This window comes from Capsella rubella, unplaced genomic scaffold (genome assembly GCF_000375325.1).
Source record: "Capsella rubella cultivar Monte Gargano unplaced genomic scaffold, Caprub1_0 scaffold_2, whole genome shotgun sequence".
Classification (NCBI taxonomy): domain Eukaryota; kingdom Viridiplantae; phylum Streptophyta; class Magnoliopsida; order Brassicales; family Brassicaceae; genus Capsella; species Capsella rubella.
This window is the reverse complement of record NW_006238922.1, coordinates 8,049,080-8,071,909: the sequence shown is the minus strand read 5'-3', so window position 1 is coordinate 8,071,909 and position 22,830 is coordinate 8,049,080. Positions and strand designations below refer to the sequence as shown.

General features: G+C 35.5%; 3 protein-coding genes across 3 annotated transcripts; all 3 read left to right on the top strand.

The window, feature by feature from the left end:
* Positions 1–519: 519 nt before the first annotated feature.
* Positions 520–1,962, top strand: LOC17896336 (E3 ubiquitin-protein ligase SINA-like 2). Its single transcript, XM_006301802.2, has 2 exons — positions 520–842; positions 1,137–1,962. Exons 1-2 carry the CDS (start codon positions 612–614, stop codon positions 1,809–1,811), a joined length of 906 nt encoding a protein of 301 aa, XP_006301864.1. The 5' UTR covers positions 520–611; the 3' UTR covers positions 1,812–1,962.
* A 2,673-nt stretch (positions 1,963–4,635) lies between these two features.
* Positions 4,636–5,855, top strand: LOC17894101 (E3 ubiquitin-protein ligase SINA-like 3). Its single transcript, XM_006301220.1, has 2 exons — positions 4,636–4,881; positions 5,172–5,855. Exons 1-2 carry the CDS (start codon positions 4,636–4,638, stop codon positions 5,853–5,855), a joined length of 930 nt encoding a protein of 309 aa, XP_006301282.1.
* A 3,321-nt stretch (positions 5,856–9,176) lies between these two features.
* On the top strand, positions 9,177–10,452 carry LOC17894435 (E3 ubiquitin-protein ligase SINA-like 2). The gene is made up of 2 exons (XM_006300834.2): positions 9,177–9,313; positions 9,598–10,452. Exons 1-2 carry the CDS (start codon positions 9,191–9,193, stop codon positions 10,357–10,359), a joined length of 885 nt encoding a protein of 294 aa, XP_006300896.1. The 5' UTR covers positions 9,177–9,190; the 3' UTR covers positions 10,360–10,452.
* The last annotated feature ends 12,378 nt before the right edge of the window (positions 10,453–22,830 follow it).

Below are 22,830 nucleotides of genomic sequence, written 5' to 3'. Positions count from 1 at the left end.
ATGAAGTGTTAGGAGGACCAGATATGTATAAATCTGGTATTCAACCTATTGTTACGAAAACTTCAATAAAATGTTCAACTAATCAATTCCAAATGAATTTCGGCAAAAAAAAAGAAAGAAAAAAAAAATCAATTCCAAATGAAAACTAAATCTATTTTAGATTGATATTTGTTGAATTTACTTGGCATAGAAAAAAATCAGGAAATACAAAAGTAACTTTTAACTAAAAAATGAGGAAAATGATTATTTGTGAAACAAAAGTGTAAATATATATCCAGTTTTTTTTTTGTTTTTATTGGTTGTAATTAAGAAGGAAAGATCTATTAATATTAATTTTTATTTATTTATTGTTGTTAAGAAGGAAATGTATCTTAATATAATAAAGTTAAGATAAGATTTAGTGCTATAGCTACAAAAAGTTTCCTCCACAGAATCTTAAAAGAAAAAGAAAAAAAAAAACACATTGCATGCGGTTTAAGGAAAGAAGGGTTCACCACTGCACCACCCTCTCTTCTCTACGTGTATATAAGTAGTGAAGCACATGTAACAGCCTCCACCACCACAATCTCTTATACAACAACGAGCAGCCTCACAGACAAAGACTTGGAACCATGGAGAACCTTGGAAGAACCACAAGTGGTGATGACGTGATTGCACGGTCTGGGACGACACTACTCGGGCATGATCTTCTACAGCATGGAGGCTTAGAGCAGCAGCACAGGCAAAGACTTGGTTCCATGGAGAATCTTGAAGAAACGGCAAGTAATGACATCGTGATAGAGAACAATGATCTTCTTGATTGTCCCATTTGCTTCCACGCACTGGCGACTCCTATCTTTGAGGTCTCTCTCTTCTTCCTTGTTTATAATTGCACTACTTAGGAGTCCTATAAAAATGATTTTTGTTGATATGAGGCTTTAGGATAGCAATGATTAGTGTAATAGGGATTTGTATTTGACCATGAAGTTTCATTTTAGGACCAGTGTTTCGTATAGGACAAGAATTTTTGGTCAAGGAAAAATGATGGATGATTGTTTCGATTTCTCAAATTTATATCTTGATTGCATTTTCTTAGTTTCTCTTCTCTACACAACTTTGATAATATTAACTAACTATGAGTTTTTACATCTCATCAGTGTTTAAATGGACACCTAGCGTGTAGCACTTGCTGTGCTAGGCTGATGAAGAAATGCCCTTCTTGCTTTTTGCCCATGGGTGACGAACGATGTCTTAGAATGGAGAAAGTTGTGGAAGAAGTCAAGCAGGGCAAAAAGTTAGCCCATGAGAAGGCTAGTGACTCTGATGTGCTCTATTGTCCAGCACCAAACTGTGAATACTTAGCTAATTACATGGATCTCTACCGTCATTACACTGCTTGCCACAAGGCTAGGTGCTCAAGGTTCAGGCCTGGCCAGTACGATGACGCATGTGTAAACATCATGCAGAAGTATTTAGTCCTTCAGGAGTATGATGATGGTCCATTGTTTGTTCTTCAGTGCTTCAAAGGGGCACATGGATTGTCTGTTGCTCTCAACTTAATGGCACCTTCTGGTTTAGGAGTTCGGGAATTGGGCTATGATCTCATCTACCTGAGGGGAAATGAAAAGATAGTGCATAAATCCAACGAGATGACTAGGATTCAAAGAGTCAGCTTCGAAGCTCCTGTGCTGAATTATATGTTCATTCCTTATTTTGCCCTTGATGAAAGCTTTGTATTGAAGATGGAAATTCGCATTCGCGGATCAGGAGGAGATGATGAGGAAGAACATGACGAGCCGATGAATGATGAGGATGAAGACGGAGAGGAGTAGTTATCATATTGTCTTTGTTGTAGTAGGAAGGTCATTGAGTTCATATATCATTGGCCTAGTAATGTATTTTCAAAGTTTATTTGCGAGATGCAAGACTAAAATATATTTGTGATCATAGATTAAATATATATTTTGTTGAATTTATGTGTTATTATATGTTAAATTAAAACATAGTATTTGTGAGACTAAAAGAGATTTTTTTTGGGGAATGAAAAACATAAACAAAAACAAATTAGGGCTTGTCTGGTGATTAGACATGTCAATCGGGCTGGTCCGGTTCGGAAAATATTCGGGCCTATATTTTAAAGCTCGGCCCGGTTCTAACAGGGCTACATGGTTTTTCGGGCTTTTTTTAGATTTACTTACAGATAAAAAATCAACTTCTAAGTTCATCAAATTTATAAAGAATGCATCAAATTTTAAATAACTTATCAATATTCATTAAAACTAACTTAATTTAAAGAAAAAATGAAAACCAAGTAAATTTTTTATATGTAACCCAATAAAACATGAAACTAAAATACTTTAAAATATATGATACAGTCAAAATTTAATATACTTCAATGACAATATCATAGATATAAGTAAGGCTAATAAGTAAATATGAACATTAATCAAATATTTCTAATCAACCTAAATATTTAAAAAATCATAATATATTTTTTCGGGCTTTTCGGGCTGGTCCAAGCCCAACCGGGTTAAGCCCAGAAAACCCTTTAGCCCAAATGGGCTTAGCACAAACGTCCCGACATTTCCTGGACATATAGATTTATATATATTTAAGTTCGAGTCCGATAATTTTAGGGCCGAGGTGTACTAAAATATTTTAAAATATATGACATGAAACTAAAATACTTTAAAATATATGATACAGTCAAAATTTAATATACTTCAATGAAAATATCATAGATAAAGATTTTAAAAGTATTAATTAAGACTAATAAGTAAATATGATAACTAATTCATTAATCAAATATTTATAATCAACCTAAAATATTTAAAAAAACAAAATATATTTTTCGGGCTTTTCGGGCTGATCCAAGCCCAACCGGGTTAAGCCTAGAAAAGCCTTTAGCCCAAATGGGCTTAGCACAAACGTCCCGACATTTCCTGTACATATATATTTAACTTCGAGTCCGTTATTTTTAGGGCCGAGGTGGACTAGCCTGCAGGTTTTAGCCTTAATTAACATGCCTACTAGCGATGGACCGAGCATCAAGCAGCCACCCTCACAAGGACCTATGAAAATTAGGGCTTGTCACAAACTAAAGTTACCTGTAATCTTTCAAGCTAAGGTTTAAAATAGAGAACAAAGGGGTAAAACACAAGGCAAAAGCGCTACAAGTTTTAGGTAGGCAACAATTTTCTTTGTTTGTTGGGTAATATCCTCTGGACTGACCATGTTCCCAAATCTCAATAGTGGTTTTTGTATGGATAGCAAATCCGAACCCTAAAAACTCCTACTGTCTTCTGTGCAAATTACTTTTTTTCTCCTCCAACCTTAATGGACCTATTTAGTGTTTAAAATCTTCCTTAAGCTTGTGTATGTCTGTGTTGGGCTTCCTAACATATTAGAGGCAGAGCTGATGTCCAACAAACATGTATGTGAATGAAGTTGGGATAAGTTTCTTAAGTTGGAGTATGAACTATTTCAAAGGTTTTAGTGGCCTTGGATTAGGATTTTGTTGATGCCATCACTATATATAATTATATACTACTAATACTACGCTATATGTTATTTCGGAATGGTAATTCAAACATAATCTTATTCAACCCCTTGTGTGCTTTTCTTGTAGTATTTATTGTGACAAAAAATTACTCACTCATGAATACACAACTTTATCTCATGTAAAGACGTCTTCTCCTCCAAGAAGAAATCTTAATTGCATTACAATAGGCAGTGTGTGCTCAAACATGTCCTATTCCAATCTGATCATGCTAAGTGGTTAATTAATCTGAACACGAGCTTGTAATAGGACAACAAAAGCATAGTTCGTGAAATTTATATCTTTGAATCTTTTGATATATATTTTTGAATACCAGAATCCAGAATTGTTACAACCTACTGTTGGGACTGATGAACTATGTATATAAGAAAGTTATTTGTGCTACGCACGAACTTGAGATTAAGGGTTATAAAAAGTGATATTTGAAATGATATTGATGCATTACAAGAGCAAGTGTGTATTCCAACATGTCTTGGTTAATCAAGAGGAAGTGTCTGATGCTAAGTGGTTAATCAAAAGAAGAGCTTGTAATAGGACAACAAAAGCATATATAGTTCGCAATGAAGTGTTAGGACAACCAGAGATTTATAAATCTGGTATTCAACCTAATGTTGCGAAAACTTCAATAAAGTGTTCAACTCTCGTCAATTCCAAATGAAAAATAAATCTAGTTTAGATTGATATTTTGTTGAATTTACTTTGTAAAGAAAACAAATCAAGAAATACAAAATTAACTTTTACCTAAAAAAAGAGAAAAATGATTATTGGTGAAACAAAAGTGTAAAGATTCAACTTTTTATTGCTTATTTTAAGAAGGAAAGATATCTTAATAGTCAACTTTTTTTTTTTTAATTGTTGTTAAGAAGGAAATGTATCTTAATGTGATGAGGTTTAGATAAGATTTAGTGATGGCGTTACAAACTTTAAAAACACACACACACACACACACACATTGCATGCGTATTAAGGAAAGAAGGGTTTACCACTGCACCCTATCTTCTCTACGTATATATAACTAGTGAAGCACATGTAACAGCCTCCACCACCACAATCTCTTATACAGCAACGAGCAGCGTCACAGACAAAGACTTGGAACCATGGAGAACCTTGGAAGAACCACAAGTGGTGATGACGTGATTGCACGGTCTGGGACACTACTCGGGCATGATCTTCTACAGCATGGAGGCTTAGAGCAGCAGCACACGCAAAGACTTGGTTCCATGGAGACTCCTGGAGAAACGGCAAGTGGTGATGACGTGATAGCACGGTCTGGGACACTCTTTGCACTTGATCTTCTCGACTGTCCCATTTGCTTCAATCCACTGGCGACTCCTATCTTCCAGGTCTCTCTTCTTCCTTGTTTATAATTGCACTACGTAGGACTCTTACAAAAATGAATTTTGTTGATATGAGACTTTAGGATAGCAATGGTTAGTGTAATAGTGATTCGTATAGGACCATGAAGTTTCATTTTAGGACCAGTGATTCGTATAGGAGAAGAAGTTTTGGTCAAGGGAACCATGATGGATGATTGTTATGATTTCTCAAATTTATTTCTTGACTCCATTTGCTTAGTTTCTCTTCTCTATACAACTTTGATAACGTTACCTAACTCTGTGTTTTTACATCTCAGTGTGTAAATGGACACATAGCTTGTTGTACATGTTGTGCTAAGCTGATGAACAAATGCCCTTCTTGCACACTGCCCCTGGGCAACTACCGATGTCTAATACTGGAGAAAGTTGTCGAGGCAGTCATTGTCCCATGCGGAAACGCCAAGCATGGCTGCCTGGAGAAGTTATCTTATTGCAAAAAGTTAGCCCATGAGAAGGTTTGTGACTCTTACGTGCTCCATTGTCCTGCACCAGAGTGCAACTACTCTGCTTTCCATTTGGATCTCTACCGTCATTACACTTCTTGCCACAAGGCTAGTTCCTCAAGGTTCAGGTGTGGCCAGTACGATGACGCATTGATAAACATCAGGGAGCAGGTTTTAGTCCTTCAGGAATATGATGACCTTCCATTGTTTATTCTTCAGAGCTTCATGGGGGCACATGGAGTGCATGTGGCTGTCAACGTATTGGCACCTTCCGCTCAAGGTCTTTGGGAATTGGGGTATGATCTCATCTACCAGAGGGGGAATGAAAGGTTTACACATGAATCCGAGGAGATGACTAGGATTCAAAGAGTCAGCTTCGAAGCTCCTGTGGTGAACTATATGTATATTCCTTATTCTTCCCTGGATGAAAGCTTAGTTGTGAAGATGCAAATTCGCATTCGCAAATCAAGAGGAGATGGTGAGGAAGAAGAGGCCTAGTAATGTACTTAATTCCTATGTCTATGTTTTTTTATTTTATTTTGGTGTACTTTCTCTTCACCCATGAACTCTTATCTCTAAAGTCTAAAATTCTTTTTCTGGGCTTATTGTTTTGTTTAATATTTGTTTCTTTTTCTTGCCATCGATTCTACTTATCCTTCTCTTTGTTTTTTATAATGAATTAAGCAATACATTGATGTTGTGGTGGGATTATGTGTCTTGTGCTAAAGCATTGGAAACGAGAGATATACACTACAAAAATCCGGTCAGCTCCGGCCACGGAGCTTCCTTGGCCGCTATGTCCTCCAAGCCTCGATCCACACAGTTTGGTGACCCATCCAATAAATGTTTGCTGGTTGTAAGACTAAAAGATAATTGTGAGACTAAAAGATTAAATTTATGTTTTGTTGAATTTATGTGATTTAATATATTAAATTGAAAATATAGATATATAGTTGTGAGACTAAAAGAAATATCTTTTTTTTTTGTGGGAAAACAAGAAAATATATAATACAAAGTTTTTCTGGAAGTTAAAAATATTGAATATATTATTTTATTTGTTATAAAAAAAAATTCAAGTATGAAATTAAAGTAATATTTTTTTTAATCCGCCCAAGTGCATAGACGTTGTAACTATAGAATAGGAAGCTTAATCTTATTGATAGTGTGTGTTTACTATATATATAGTGAGTACAATAGAGAGATTAAGTAAATAGTAATTATAAGTAGATCCTTTACACACTTCTCCTTTACACGCCCCCTCAAGATGGAGGGGCATTTGCAACTCCAATTTTGGAAACAACAGCTTCAAACTGAGGCCTTGCTAACGGTTTGGTGAGGACATCCGCGAGTTGGTCGTGAGTTGAAACATGAGTAACACGCAGAGCTCCCGCTTGAACATACTGTCGAACAAAATGGAAGTCAAGAGCAATATGTTTCATTCGAGAGTGAAACACCGGGTTTGCAGACAGATAGGTGGCGCCGACATTATCGCAGTAGATCACCGGTGGAGCTGGTAGCTTTACACCAAGCTCTGTTAGGAGTGAGCACACCCAACTTAGTTCTGAGGCAGCGTTTGCAACGGCTCGATACTCAGATTATGTGGAAGATCGAGCAACTCCACGTTGTTTCCGAGACGACCACGAGATCGGTGTTCCACCAAGATACAAAATATATGCATTTGTAGAGACACCATCATTTAAATCACGAGACCAGTCCGCATCGGAATAGGCGTGCAATGTAAGAGGCACATCAGCCCGAATAAATATGCCAAGTGTAGTCGTACCAGCAAGATATCGAAGAACTCGTTTGACGGCCTGCCAATGTAAGTCTGTCGGGCAGTGCATAAACTGTGACAAGCGATTAACCGCATAGGCAAGGTCTGGACGAGTGAAGGACAAATACTGCAGACTCCCAAGAACAGTCCTATACTCGGTCGGAGATGTGAGAGATGTAACGAGTAATTAAGAATAATAGACATTTAAAAATTTTGACCCTAAAATATCTTTCAGATCTAACGAACTTTTATTATAATACGCTTCATTAAGTGTATAATACAAGCATGATCTGCTTAAATACAGTCAACATAACCGGGATATAACCGGATCAATGCTAAACCAGCTATAAACCAATGTATATAATCTGACAATATCAACAAACAACAATGATGGACGAAGACACGAACGTGGCCGCTAGAGAAGCATCGAGCCGCCACCCTAACATGGTGATCAACCCACTTCGCTGTGACTTTGATGAAGTCAGGCTTCGTATCTTTCAGGTCTTTCACTACGCCTCCTTATAATTGGATAGTTGATTCTTAATATATTTCAAAATTGTATTGGTGAATGATAGCTTTAAGTCATTTCTAAGAGTGTTTTTGTAGTACAACACTTTGTCCGTTTAAATAAAGATTTTTAGAAAACTAAATTTTAGAAGTTTTTAGATTTCTAATATAACTATTAACGTAAATTTTTTTTTTTTAAAGGGTATGTACCTAATAAAGTATTTATTTCTTTTCATTTTGTTATTTGTTTTGAAAAGTTCCACTAGATATGCAATGGTACATTTCTTTTCTATAGAGAATACACGTTAAAACGTTGGTGAATTTTGGAAGCACTCATTCTCCAATGCCCAAACTCCCAACATGGTTGCACCTAGAAATTCTCTTATGACAAAGAATCATTAGCTCATCAGAAGGAATGTTTTTTTGCTCTGTGCTATTTTCCTGCACCTAGTTGTAACTACATGGCAGTTCGTGTATATCGAGTCCACTTATGCAAAGGCTAAATACCATTGAAAAGATTTTAGTGATGGATAGAGATGGTCCATTGATTGCGGTCCAATCCAATATTTTACGGAGCCACAAGGATTGTATTTGACTCTGAACTCTATTGCACCTTTTGCTCCACGAGTTGGAGAGTTACCTATGTTATCTCTTGCTCGTTGCTTGTCAAAAGCCTTGTTTAGTATAAAAGGTTTTCTCGCTTTATTAAGATGTGTAGGCTTTGCCTTATATACACGATTACAAATAACCTAAATGTGTAAAGATGACCAAGTGATAATACCTCAATTGGTAAAGATCTCTGGCAAAAGCTTAGAGGTCGCCGGTTTGAGTAGTGCTTGAGACGAAATCATATAACATGTTTTGATTTTGGGCCTGAGGGGATGTATAAGCTTTCGGCCCAGAACCTCTTTGATTATTATTCACAAAAAAAAAAAAAAAATGTGTAAAGATACTTTACTAAACTATACAGCAAATATATCTTAATTACACGATACACCCCTCTCCAATAGAATAAGGTTCAGAAAGTTAGCTTTCAAACTCGAGAGAAAAAGGATGAAAAAGAAGCTGATGATCACATCATACCATTGTAGATCGTTCTTCTCTTACCCTTCTTAATACAATGGTCTTGAAGTTGAATTGTGAATTCTTGATGAGTTTCTTTAAATCTAGTTTAGATTGATATTTTGTTGAATTTACTTGGTATAAACAAAATTAATTTTTCATTAAAATGAAAAACATGATTATTTGTGAACCAAAAGTGTAAATATTTAATTCTTGTGTTTTTTCCTTGTTGTAAAAAGGGAAAGATATCTTAAAATGATGAGGTTAAGATAAGATCTAGCTAGTGATAGCGTTACAAGATATCTCCTCCACTGAATCTCTAAAATCTAAAAAAACACGTTGCATGCGTTTTAAGGAAAGAAGGGTTTACCACTGCACCCTATCTTTCTGTACGTATATATAAGTAGAGAAGCACATGTAACAGCCTCCGCCACCACAATAATCTCTTATACAGCAACGAGAGCAGCCGCACAGACAAAGACTTGGAACCATGGAGAACCCTGGAAGAACTACAAGTGGTGATGACATGAGTGCACGGACTGGGATGCTATCTGACCTCGATCTTCTCGAATGTCCCATTTGCTGCAACCAACTGGCCAGCCCTATATTTCAGGTCTCTCTCCTTCCTGGTTTATTATTGTACTGCTTACGAGTCCTACAAAGATTATTTTTGTTGATATGAGGCTTTAGGATAGCAATGATTAGTGTAAATAGTGATTCGTATAGGAATAGGACAAGAAGCTTCATTTTAGGACAGTGATTCGTATAGGACAAGAAGTTGTGGTCAAGGAAACTGTTTTGATTTCTCAAATTTATATCTTGGCTCCATTTGCTTAGCTTCTCTTCTGTATACAACTTTGATAATGTTACCTAACTCTCTGTGTTTTTACATCTCAGTGTATGAACGGGCATATCATTTGCTCCGGTTGTAAAATTAAGGTGAAGAATAAATGCCCTTCCTGCTCTAAGTTCATTGGTAACAATCGTTCTAGAATCACGGAGAGACTTCTGGAAGCAGTGTTTTTCCCATGCCGAAACGCTGGGTATGGCTGTACAAAGAAACTCTCTTACGGCAAAGAGCTCGTCGACCACGAGAAGGAGTGTAATGATACTGTTTGCTATTGTCCTGAACCATACTGCCCCTTCGCTGGTTTCGATAAGAGTCTGTACCATCATTTCAATGTTTGCCACAAGGATTGTACGTACGCATCAAGGTTGAGGTCTGGCCAGCACGTTGACGTTTACGTACAGGTAAACATTAACCAGGCGATGATAGTCCTTCAGGAAGATCATCATGGTCCCCTGGTTATTCTTCAGTCTTTTAGGAAGGCAGACGGGTTGGCTGTGATTGTAAACTTACTCGCTCCTTCTGCTCCGGGAGATGTGAAACTTGGCTGTAATCTCTTCTACCGGAGGGGACAAGTAAAGTTTATGTATGACTCCGACGAGATGAATAGGATTCAAAAGGTGAGTTTCGAAGCTCCTAGGTCGAACTACTTGTCTATTCCTTACGAGGTCCTGGATGAAAGCTTCGTATTCATGAAGATGGAAATTCGCATTCGCGAATCAAGATATGAGGAGGAAGAAGATGATGAAGATGAGGATGAATATGAGGATGAAGATGAGGATGAAGATGAGGATGAATACGCAGAGGAGTAATGATATTAATTACATTATATCTGTTGTAATAGGTCGTTAAGTTCATATTTGTTGGTAATATATTTCTGATGTGTTCTTTTTTTGTTGTTGTTGTTGTTCCTTCTTCACCCATGAAGTATTAATTATAAGAACAAAGAGAAGTATATATAAGTAGAATCGATGGTAAGAGAAAGAAACAAACATTAAGTAAAACAATAAGGCCATTAAAGAGTTTTAGACTTTAGAGGTAGAGTTCAAGCGTTATAGCAAGGGACTGTAACTGTGGTACGATCCTAGAAGTTAAAATTTGTAAAGTTATAGACTGCAAGTGTGTGTCGACCCACTTTAAATCTATATTTTAGCTTTTACAAGTAAAAACTGAAACTTATATAATCAAAAAATGTAAAAGAATCTTCTGTGATATATATATATATATATTTTAAAAGAATTTCTCTCTCAAATTTTTATTATTTAATTTTTAATTTCTAATTTTTTGATGGAAACTACCATTTATAGTCGGATTCTTTTGCTAAATTATCCATTCATTCCTTTGTTGAGAATGTCCTTAGAGGTTTTGAAATAGTTGTTGAACCAAAAAAAAAATTTTGAATGAATTTTTTATCAAAGAGCTTCTGGGCCGAAACTCATACATCCCCTCAGGCCCGAAACCAAAGCATGATATATGGTTTCGTCCCAAGTGCTACTCGAACCGGCGACCTCTAAGTTTTTGCCAAAGATCTTTACCAGTTGAGCTATTAGCACTTGGTAAAAAAAATATTTTCAAACAAGAACAAAAAGTTTTTGTATTTTTTGCAAACTATCTATATACAAATTAGTGGTATATATATATTTATTTGTTAGTGGTGTGTATATATATATATATATTTATTAGTGGTATATATATACTGTGGTACGATCCTAGAAGTTAAAATTTGTAAAGTTATATATTGCAAGTGTTTGTCGACCTCGACCCAAATTGAAATTAGCTTTTACAAGTAAAAACTGAAATTTGAAACTTATAATCAAAAAATTTAAAAGAATCTTTTGTGATATTTAAAAAAGAAAAAAGAATTGTTCTCTTAGATTTTCATTAAAAAAAACACGAGCTTGTAATAGGACAACAAAAGCATAATTCGTGAAAGTTATATCTATGAATCTTTTGATATATATTTAAATACCAGAATCCATATTTGTTACAACCTACTATTGGGACTGATGAACTAGAGATGTATATAAGAAACTAATTTGTGCTACGTACTAACTTGAGATTAAGGGTTATAAAAATTGATATTTGAAGGTGAAAGTTAGAAGCTAGTTATTAAAGCTCGACATCGGAGAAGTTAGATCGGAGAAGAAGAAGAGAAGAACACCTTTATTCAATATAGAAAAGAGTTTGTTACAAATGCTTAACGTTCACATTAACGATTAATCAGCTTATATATGCTAATCAATCTTACAATATTAAACCAAACATTAAACCAATCTATCAAATGTCAATAACCGGATTGAACCAGTATAAGTATCCTAATATCCTCCCCTCAAGTCGATATCTTCATTACGTCTGGTTGGGAAGATAGAGACTTGAAAGTGACATTTGCTTCAGAAGATTGTAGAATGGACCTGGATGCAAAGGTTTGGTTAAGATGTCTGCATGTTGATTCTCTGATGTAACATGAAGAGTCTTGAGTTTCCCTGTCTTGATCTGGTCTCGAACGATGTGGCAGTCTATTTCAATGTGTTTAGTCCTTTCATGGAAGACCGGGTTCATAGCAATGTGTAGAGCAGACTTGTTATCACAAAACAACTTTGCAGGACAAGTGACAGAAACATGTAGATCTCTGAGCAATTGTTGCAGCCAGATAAGTTCACAAGTAGCATTAGCTAAGCTCCTATATTCTGATTCTGTACTACTTCTGCTAGCCACATTCTGTTTCTTGGATTTCCATGAGATAAGAGAAGTACCAAGATACATGCAATAGCCAGATACTGATCGTCTTGAATCTTTGCAATTAGCCCAGTCTGCATCAGCAAAACCATTGAGACAAATCTCTGAATCAGCAGAGTACATAAGTCCCAATCCTGGATTACCTTTTAGATACCTTAAGACTTTGTGAGCAGCTTGCATATGAATATCAGTTGGTGCAGAAATGAATTGGCTCAGTTGATGAACAGCAAAAGTAATATCTGGTCTTGTATTAGTAAGATATAACATCCGGCCAATCAATTCTCTATAAGAAGTAGGATTTGGCAGTAGAGTACCCATATCCTTGGTTAAGTGCAGATTAGGATCCATTGGTATAGAACTCGGTTTACATCCCAGTAAGCCTGCATCTTCAAGTAGATTCTGAGTATATTTTCTCTGACAAACAGAAATTCCAGCAGATGATCTAGCAATCTCCAAGCCTAAGAAAAATCTTGCTGGTCCTAAGTCTTTAATCTTAAACTCTGACCTCAGTAAAATCTTCAATTCCTCTACAGCATCAGTACTATTGCTGGCTATCATTATGTCATCCACATACACTAGAACTGCTATAAAAGCAACAGAACTAATCTTGACAAATAGAGTGTTGTCAGCATGTGATTGAACAAAATTAGCTCCAAGCAAAACAGAGGAGAATCGCTTATACCACTGCCTAGATGCTTGTTTTAAACCATAGAGAGATTTCTTGAGAAGACATACCGGATTAGGAGGTAAATCTGTTTCTTTAGGTGGTGTATATCCCTGAGGAAGACTCATGTAGATTTCTTCATCAAGTTCTCCATGCAGAAAAGCATTGGAAACATCCATTTGAGTCAGGGTCCACCCTTTTGCAGCAGCAAGAGCAAGAATGTACCTGACACTGGTTAGCTTTGCAACTGGTGAGAAAGTGTCGATATAATCAAGTCCCTCCTGTTGAGTAAAACCCTGTGCAACAAGTCTAGCTTTGTATCGTTCAACTGTGCCATCAGGATTATACTTGATTGTAAATACCCATTTACAACCCACCACATTCTTCCCTGGTGGTAAAGATTCGATTTGCCAAGTGTGGTTCTGTTCTAGTGCAGCTAATTCCTCATTTGCTGCAGCTGTCCACTTCTCTGATTTCATAGCTTGGCTAAAAGTTTTTGGTTCTGTTTCAGTACTATAAGAACATATATATGTATTATAAGAAGGAGAAAGTTTATGAAAAGAGACATAAGAAGATATAGGATAGGGTGTAGTATGATTAGAAATATCAGAAATAGTGTTTGGTGAAGTTTCTGAGATAGAAGCAGTAGGTTCTGTAGGGGGAAGTGATGAAATAAAAGGAACTAAGGAACAATGATACTCAGTCAGATAGCTAGGAGCTTTAGTCTGTCGTTTAGGCCTAGTATTATTCTCAGAATTAACACGAGTATCAATTGTTTCTGGTATTGATGCAGGAATGGTACTAGAATTTCTATGTGTACTAGATTCTAGCGATGCAGGTGGATTAAGAGATGCAGAAGAAGAAGTACAAGACATTCTAGCATTCCTAAGATCATCAACAGGAAATGTTTCAACAAAATGCAAAGGAACAGGTAAAGGCAATATAGTGTTTGGAAACATATCAACAGAAGTAGACAACAAATTACTTGTTTTAAAAGGGAAAATATGCTCATGAAAAGTAACATTTCGAGAAATCAATATAGAATGTGATTCTAAATCTAAAACCTTATAGCCTTTATATCCAGATGGATAACCTAAGAAAACTGCAGGTTTAGCTCTAGGTGTAAACTTGTTCCTATCTTGAGTATATGTGGAAGCAAAACACAAACAACCAAAATTTTTCAAAAGAGAATACTCTGGTTTCTTTCCTAGTAGTAACTCAAAAGGAGATTTATCATTTAGCAAAACAGAAGGTAACCTATTTATTAAGAAAACTGCAGTGTTAACACAGTCACTCCAATATTGCAATGGTATATTAGATTGAAACAATAATGATCTTGCTACATTTAACAAATGCTGATGTTTACGCTCTACAACTGAATTTTGCTGTGGTGTATATACACATGAAAAATAATGAATCATTCCATTTTCTTTTACTAAATCATTGAAAGCAAGCTCAGGAGCATTATCAGAACGTATAGCTTTAACTTTTGCATTATACTGAGTAAAAACCATTTTAAGAAAGGTTGGAAAAATTGTCAAAACATCACTTTTATTTCTCATCATGTAAACCCATGTAACTCTAGTACAATCATCAACCAAAGTGAAAAAGTATTTATAACCTTCTATAGATTCAGTACTAAAAGGACCCCATACATCAATGTGAACCAAGTCAAAAGGATTCAAAGAAAGATTGTTATGAGAAACATATGCTAAACGCTTTTGCTTTGCTAAAGGACATATCAGACACTCAGACACACTAGAAGAAATACTCTTTAAAGAAGGAATTACACTAACTAGTTTATGTAATGCTGCAGGTGAAGGATGACCCAATCGTTGGTGCCAGAGAACATCATCAGACAATTTGGAAGTAGACAGAGAACATATCACAGGTATTGATGAAGAAAGGGATTGATTCTCAGTGTCAAGAATATACAAATTGTTGATAAGTTTACCCCTCCCAATCATCAAGCCCTGAGAAAGTTCCTGAATCAAACAACAAGTAATATAAAAGTGAGCAGAACAATTCAAAGTCTTCACCAAGCAACTAATACTAATAAGATTGAACTTAAAATCTGGAACATGCAAAACATTATGCAAAATTAAAACTGTTGAAATGCAAATAGTGCCAGTATGTGTGATAGGAACTCTAGTACCATTTGGAAGTGTTACAGTCACATTTGATACTGGTTTTAATTCCCTAAACATAGCTAAATCTGAACAGACATGACTAGAAGCTCCACTATCTATTATCCAAGCATCAGAAGGTAGAAATTTCTGTAAAGAAGAGAGAGTATGATTTTGAAAGGTGAGATTATTATTCTCATACTTAAGGCTAGTGGAAGGAAAAGAAACATTACCAGAAGTAGAAGTTTTCGCCATTAGACCATGATCAGAGATAGTAGCAGTACCATGTGTACTAGTAACAGCAGCTATTGGAACATCAGAATCTTGTGCTGTATGTTGAATTTGTGAGTTGAACTGTTGAACCAACTGTTGAATCTGTTGTGAAGTTAAATTCTGCAAATTCTGAATGGAACCATCATTGGCCACATAAGGTAAAGACTGAGCAGGACTATACTGTTGTGAAAGCTGACCATACTCAGGAATAGCCAAATTGTTATCAGAGTAAACATTAGCAATCGCATTTGCCTTTTGCATAGACTCATAAGGATTCATCTGAGCTCTAGGTTGTACATTCATCCGAGGTTGAAACTGAGACATTGGCATGCGAGGTTGAAACTGAGGTGTAGAAACCATTGCAGGTCTAACATTAGCACCATTAGTCTTGTAACCCGGAGGATAACCAATTAACTTGTAACATTTCTGAATTGTATGACCTATCTTGCCACAATGAGTGCAAACAGGTTTCTGTGAAGGTCGTATGGTGTTATAAGCAGCTATATAACCATTCTCCATGTCATTCTCCATAGGCATGGTGGCTTGAAAAGCTACATTATCAACCCTGGATACAGGTTTAATCTGAACCTGTCTTTCATCTTGAGTTAGCATGTTGAAAGCTTCCTCAATTGTTGGTATTGGTTTGAGCATGAGAATATGCCTTCTTGTCTGATCATAACTCTCATTTAAGCCCATTAAAAACTTGGTAACACGACCTCTCTGCTGAAGCTTCTCCCACTTAACAGCAGCATCACACTCGCATCTACCACAAGTACAAACTGGAATCTCTACATAATTCCTAAGTTCTTCCCACAAGGTAAGCAATTCTGTATAATAGGCAGAAATATCCATAGATCCTTGCTCTATCTTACTCAAGCGCTGTTCAATAGCAAATACACTAGGAGCATCATCTTGCTTAAAACGAGCTAATATGTTGTTCCAAATACCTTCAGCAGTGGGAATGAAAAGCAAACTCTGTCCAATCTTCTTGGATACAGAATTCATCAACCAGGTAGACACAATGTCATTACAACGAGTCCAAGCTCCATAATCACGATGCTCAGCAGCCGGCTTAGTAATTGTACCATCTACAAAACCAAGTTTATTCCTGACATTCAAAGCCATCATCACAGATCGTTTCCAAGAATGAAAATCTGAAGGATTCGTCAAGCGATCTGACACCAAAATCAAACCAGCATGATCATTGTTATTCACATAATACGGATTCTCAGTCTGATCATTCTGAAATCGTTGTGTTTGCGAAGCAACCGGAGGAGCAATCGGAGCAATCGGAGCAGTCGCCATTGATTAAACCAAGAAAAAGAAGAAAAATCAAAGAAGATAAGAAAAACGAGATATGAGACGGAAGATCCCAAACTCAGACGAAATCAATTGAAAGAAACAAAGAAGAAAAGAATAAGAAAAGAAAGAAAGATTCCGGCGAGAAGCTCAGAAATCACAAAAATAACAAGAGTCAAAATCGTCATAGATGAAGCATAAGAACAACTCATCTTCACCGATGCAACACAAACAAACTCCGGCGAGAAATAAGCGGAAGAAAAGAAATCAGATGCGCTCTGATACCATATTAAAGCTCGACATCGGAGAAGTTAGATCGGAGAAGAAGAAGAGAAGAACACCTTTATTCAATATAGAAAAGAGTTTGTTACAAATGCTTAACGTTCACATTAACGATTAATCAGCTTATATATGCTAATCAATCTTACAATATTAAACCAAACATTAAACCAATCTATCAAATGTCAATAACCGGATTGAACCAGTATAAGTATCCTAATACTAGTGAACGTCTTGAAGGGATGCACTATTTGAAGGGGAAGTGTGTGCTCAAACATGTCGAATCTGATGCTAAGTAGTTAATCAATAGAAGAGCTTGTAATTAATAGGACAGCAAAAGCAGAGATGTATAAATCTGGTATGCAACCTATTGTTACGAAAACTTCAATGAAGTGTTCAACTCGTCAATTCCTAATGAAAAAATAAATCTAGTTTAGATTGATATTTTGTTTAATTTACTTGGTAAAGAAAAAAAATCAGGAAATACAAAATTAACTTTTAATTTAAAAAATGAAAAATGATTATTTGTGAAACAAACAAAAGTGTAAATATTCAACTTTTTTTTTGTTATTGTTAAGAAGGAAAGATATCTTAATATTCAACTTTTTTTTTTTTGTTTTTTTGTTGTTGTTAAGAAGGAAATATATCTTAATATGTTAAGATTTAGATAAGACATGTTACAAATTTTGTCGTCCACAAAATCTCTAAACCTAAAAAAAGGGTTTACCACTGCAAGCCTCTCTTCTCTACGTATATATAAGTAGTGAAACACATGTAACAGCCTCCACCACCACAATTTATTATATCTCCCTCTACCTCCAGCCGCTTCTTAACGTCACAAACTCTATTTTCAAGCCTCCATCACTATTGTTTGGTGATCAAGAGTTGTAGTTGCTTTGCTTTCTCGTTGGATCACGGCGGAGAAGAATTGAACGGTCATGTCTTCACCATCCAACACCCGTTTCAATTAGGTAAGACAAATCTATCATGAATATGGTTTATTTTATTGATTATGTCTCTATTTGGTTGCTGATTTCGTGGTTTGTGCTGCAACAATTGGATTTATTAGTGGAGAAGAGGAATAAGGAACAGTTTCAAGTGACTTTTTTGGTGATTCTTTTTCTGTCGGATCTGAAGGAACCAGAACACGCTTTCGGTGTCGGTGGATAGATCTCGCTGCGACGAAGAAGTAGCAATTGACGGTTCTTCATTACAAGGTAAACTCCATCCGAAATTCGAGTTACAAGTTGGCTAAAAGTCACAGTTTCTAAACCCAGAAATAACATGTATCATATTCCAGATTCAGGTTGGACTTTTGGAGAGGATATTCCGGTTATCTCTGATCAGTTGAGGTCAAGTAGACGGTGGTTACTGATAAACGAAGTGTCTGGGAAGCCGATGGAGCCTTCAAAGTCAGCAGAAATGGTAGACCTTAGTTACCTCGTGGATTCCTTGTTAGGGCAAGAATCCTCTTTTTCAGTCAAAACCCAGAAACCCTAATCTGTCTTTGTACTGTTTTCTTCTGCTGCAAGTTTCAGATTGTTTCAAGCCATTTTAAGCAGTTCTCTTCCAGTTCTCAGTCCATTCCAGATTCAGGTGAGGGTGTGATCTGCGGAAGTTCGATTATAATTCCTATGTTAGACATCATGATTCTTTTGCATAGGATTAGATTTGCTTGCGAACTAGTGTTGTCTTGATAATTAGGAATTGATAATTTGATGAGTGATGAATGTTTTAAAGTGGTTGAGATAATGTCTTAGGAAAGACTAGTTTAAGATGTATGATATGTTAAATGAGATTACCATCTTTAAGGATGATGAACGTGGAAATGGTTTGCATTGAATTGACGAGTTCTTTGTAACTCAATAAAAGGCTGACTGGCCCAGTGGAACTAGATAGGTTCAAAGGTCATGAGAGATGATCGAACCATATATTGATGTGGATATCTTGCTTATGGCAAGGATTTTTGTGTGTTTAAGCTCGATACAATTTTGCGGAGTAGTTGATTGTTATGTCCATTTCTATGTGATTGACTAGTGTGGTCTAAAGGTAGTTTCTTTCTTCATTTTTCCTAGTGGGCGGAAAGGATCCTTTCACTGAGTAATTCGTTACTCACCCCTTCTTTCCTTTTTCCTCAGTTGTAAGTGGGAATCTTGAGTAGTTGCGCAACTCTGTCTCGTCACTGGTGTTTTTCGAGAAACTTGGGTATTATTTATATTTCCGTTATTTTCTTATTTTGAAAACGGATTTAATTTTATTTATAAAACTATTTTGGCTATTTTCATGGAATGGTTAAGACAAGTTATTTTTACGGCTTCTAATAAAGGAAGTTTTTTTCAAAAAGTATGAGGAAGTAAGATAGATGAATGATCTAGTAAGGCAAGTATCACGCTGTCTCATTTGCTCAGGGAGACATGTGTTACAATATGATACGATTCTATCATATAAAGAAATCTAATTATGTATAGATACTTCTCTTATGTTAATGAATAAACCAAAACTTTTCTAAATTAGATCAAATATATATCTTGACAGCATTTGCTTAGTTTCTCTTCTCATTACAACTTTGATAATACTAACTAACTTTGAGTGTTTACATTGTATACAATATAGAATTATGCGTCGGCTACCAACGCTGGCCATTGATCGTTCTCTATGCCTCGGACTCTACACATGGTCGAACACGGAGCTTCTTTGCCCGCTATGATCGACATAGGAGGTATGGTGACCATGCAAACTCATCAACTACTCTAACCAGATATACAAGTAAGGAGTCATCTCTCATATATTCAAGCTTTATGAAACAAGCATTATAGCAAGAGACACCAACTGTGGTACGTATAATGCAAGGTACTATTTTATTTATTTTGACTTCGGTATTGCTTCGTGGCTTGAGTTTTAAACCTTAGTTCATTAGTTATTTTATACAATGTAAAATGGTCTAAAAACAAGCGTATTACTGCAAGGGATAGAACTTTCTCAGGTTGGAACGGATATGTTGTGGATCTAGTAGTGAAAGTTTTACTCACCCTGAATGTTGCAAATCATTCATCAAGGTAATGCATTCAAGCAATTTGTAATAAACAGAGGATATGTGCAACATGAATGATTTTTTTCAAAATTATTAAGTTTTTCACCTTTGTAGTTCTGCATATTTGGATCTTCTTGTTGAGTTCCCTATCAACTGGAACTTCAACAAGAGATCATCTCCTGAAGAGTGGGAAGTTCATTAACTCATGAAATAGTTATGAAATTAAATTTGAAATATGCAGTTTCAAATCCAAGAATTCGCAATCTATCTTTTGTGATTGTACAGGAGATTGATGATGATGAGGATGACACTAATGCTGTTTGTATTCAGGAATCCTCTAAAACTAGTGACAATGATGCTGCCGGATCCATTTAGAGGATTCCTGACAACAAACAACATCGGTGCCGTCCTCATCATCATCAATCTCCTCTATGATGACACAAGATGGATTGCGAATTCTTGGATTTGAAACTGCATATCTCGGATCCAATTTCATTACTGTTTCATGATTTACTGAACTTCCTCACTCTTTAGGAGATGAAAAACTTAATAATTTTGAAAACTATTCATGTTGCACATTTCCTGTGTTTATTACAAATCACTTGGAATTACCTTGATAAATGATCTGCAACATTCTCGGTGAGGAAAACTCCCACTACTGAATCCACAACAGATCCTTTCCAACGTGAGAAAGTTCTATCCCCTGTAGTAATAGGCTTGCTTTTAGATCATTTGACATTGTATAAAATAACTAATGAACTAAGGTTTAAAACTCAAGCCACGAAGAAGCAATGTCGTAGTCAAAATCATTAAAATATTACTTTGTACTATATTCATTCTAGCAATGAACGAGTCATCCCTCATACATATTTAACTGTGACTCTAGAAGTTAAATTTTGTAAAATTTTGTTTTTCTTTTGATTTTAGATGAAGACGAAGAGGAGTAATAATATTATATCATATATGTTGTAGTAGGTCGTTGAGTTCATATTCAGTGTCCTAGTGATGTATTTTTTTTTTTTGTTGTTGTTGCTTCTTTCACCCATAAACTCTATCTCGAAAATCTAAAACTCTTTTGGCCTTTTTGTTTTACTTAGTGTTTGTTTCTTTTCTCTTACCATTGATTCTACTTATACTTCTTTTTGTTCTTATAATTCATTAAGCAATATTTGGATATTGTGGAGGGAGCATGGTGAATGGTGATTGGTAGTGATGTTAAATTGGGCTCTGGGCCCGCGGGCGTAACGGGTGCAATGCATTTACGTAGCACCCGAACCCATCTAAAACACACAAAAAATTAATTGGTGCACCCGTTCAAGCCCTTTTATAAACGCGTCTAACATATAATTAAATGGGTAGCCGAATTGTTTTATTCTTTTATGATTTTTTAATGTTTTTCAATGTTAAATGATTACGTTTAGTCTCTAGGGTTCATTTAGCAAACAATGATTACATTAAAAACCAAGTGCTACGACGAAAGATTTCAGCAAACTTCTGATTGATTCTTCTTCGACCAAGTGCTCCAACGAAAGATTCAGAAGAAGAAAGTTGTGTAGATTCAGAGGTCTCTATCTCTAATCCCTCAATTACATTAAAAACCCCGTCTTTTGTTTCTCTATTGATTGTTTGAAAGAAATTTCAATTGATTTGGTCAGAAACGTTTTTGGGATTTGTTCTGTGTTTTATGATTCATTTGGTTTCATGGGTTTTGTCTTTAATCTCTCTCATTTCGAAAAAGTGATTTTTTTGTGTGTTCATGTTGGATTATAACTCTCTCCCTCTCCCCTTTTCCTCTTCACGTTTAGAGAACTTTGTGCTGAAAGTTTGTGATTGGTTACGTTTGTGACTGTGTTGTTAGATTGTGTTAACTGTAACATCAGACCATTAGATTGTGCAATGAAACAATGACTCGTCTCAAAATTTATATACGATTTATTTTTGGATTTTCTATAATTTATAGTAATACTTTGTTATAATCTCTTTTCTGAATTTGGAAGAGTGCAATGAAACAAAGACTACTGATTTATGAATTTGGATTTTCTATAATTTTTAAACCTAAGAACTTATGTAAGAGTTTTTAAATTTTTACCTCCAATGGTTAAGAATCCCATGAGGTGAGCAAAAACAAAAATAAACAAGATAAGATTTGTTTTTTCCTCGTCTTCTAGTTATTAACCAATGAAATGCTGACACCTAAGGATTGATTCTTAAAGTTTTTTTTGTTGTTTTCATTTTCTAATTACTTTTAACTAGCGAAGTAACCCGAGCTCCGCCGCCTTAAGGGTTGACACCTAAGGGTTGATTCTTAAGGTTGATTCTTTCTTTTTTTGGACCTTCGCTTCGATTGATTTTCTTGACCACACCAAACAAATACCATTGAAAATTCTTCATATTTATACTTGCTTGCTTCAACATCTATTAAATTGCTTTCCATCCAACTTAAGTATTTAGATCTTGAATTTGTAGAGAGCAATGTAACATATTCTTTAACATCCTCTACAAAAAAAATAACCAATATAAAAATTAAATAAAAAAAATTCGGAATAAATATAGTTTAAAATAATAAATGAATTATGAGATAATATACATAATTCAAAAGGTGATGTAACCATATACAAATGTGTAGTATTCTTTGATCTTGCTTTCTAAACAACCACTACACGAACATGAAAATGAAAACAGAAATTTAGACGATGATGAATAAGAGGAAGAAAAAAGATTAGTATCAAAATATAATTCCGCAAACATGATAGAAAACTAAAGATTTATATTTTTTAGTTATGGAGAGAGCATAGAAATCCTAGTATTTATGAGGTGTTTTTTAGCGGGTTTTTTTACGTAAGTCCATTTCCTCTAAATCCTAAATTGAAACATT

Bases quoted from the DNA above. Each gene is read 5' to 3' on its own strand.
- LOC17896336 (XM_006301802.2), top strand. From the start codon at position 612: ATGGAGAACCTTGGAAGAACCACAAGTGGTGATGACGTGATTGCACGG. The intron at 843-1,136 runs GTCTCTCTCTTC...ACATCTCATCAG, and splicing joins TGGCGACTCCTATCTTTGAG to TGTTTAAATGGACACCTAGC.
- LOC17894101 (XM_006301220.1), top strand. From the start codon at position 4,636: ATGGAGAACCTTGGAAGAACCACAAGTGGTGATGACGTGATTGCACGG. The intron at 4,882-5,171 runs GTCTCTCTTCTT...TTTACATCTCAG, and splicing joins TGGCGACTCCTATCTTCCAG to TGTGTAAATGGACACATAGC.
- LOC17894435 (XM_006300834.2), top strand. From the start codon at position 9,191: ATGGAGAACCCTGGAAGAACTACAAGTGGTGATGACATGAGTGCACGG. The intron at 9,314-9,597 runs GTCTCTCTCCTT...TTTACATCTCAG, and splicing joins TGGCCAGCCCTATATTTCAG to TGTATGAACGGGCATATCAT.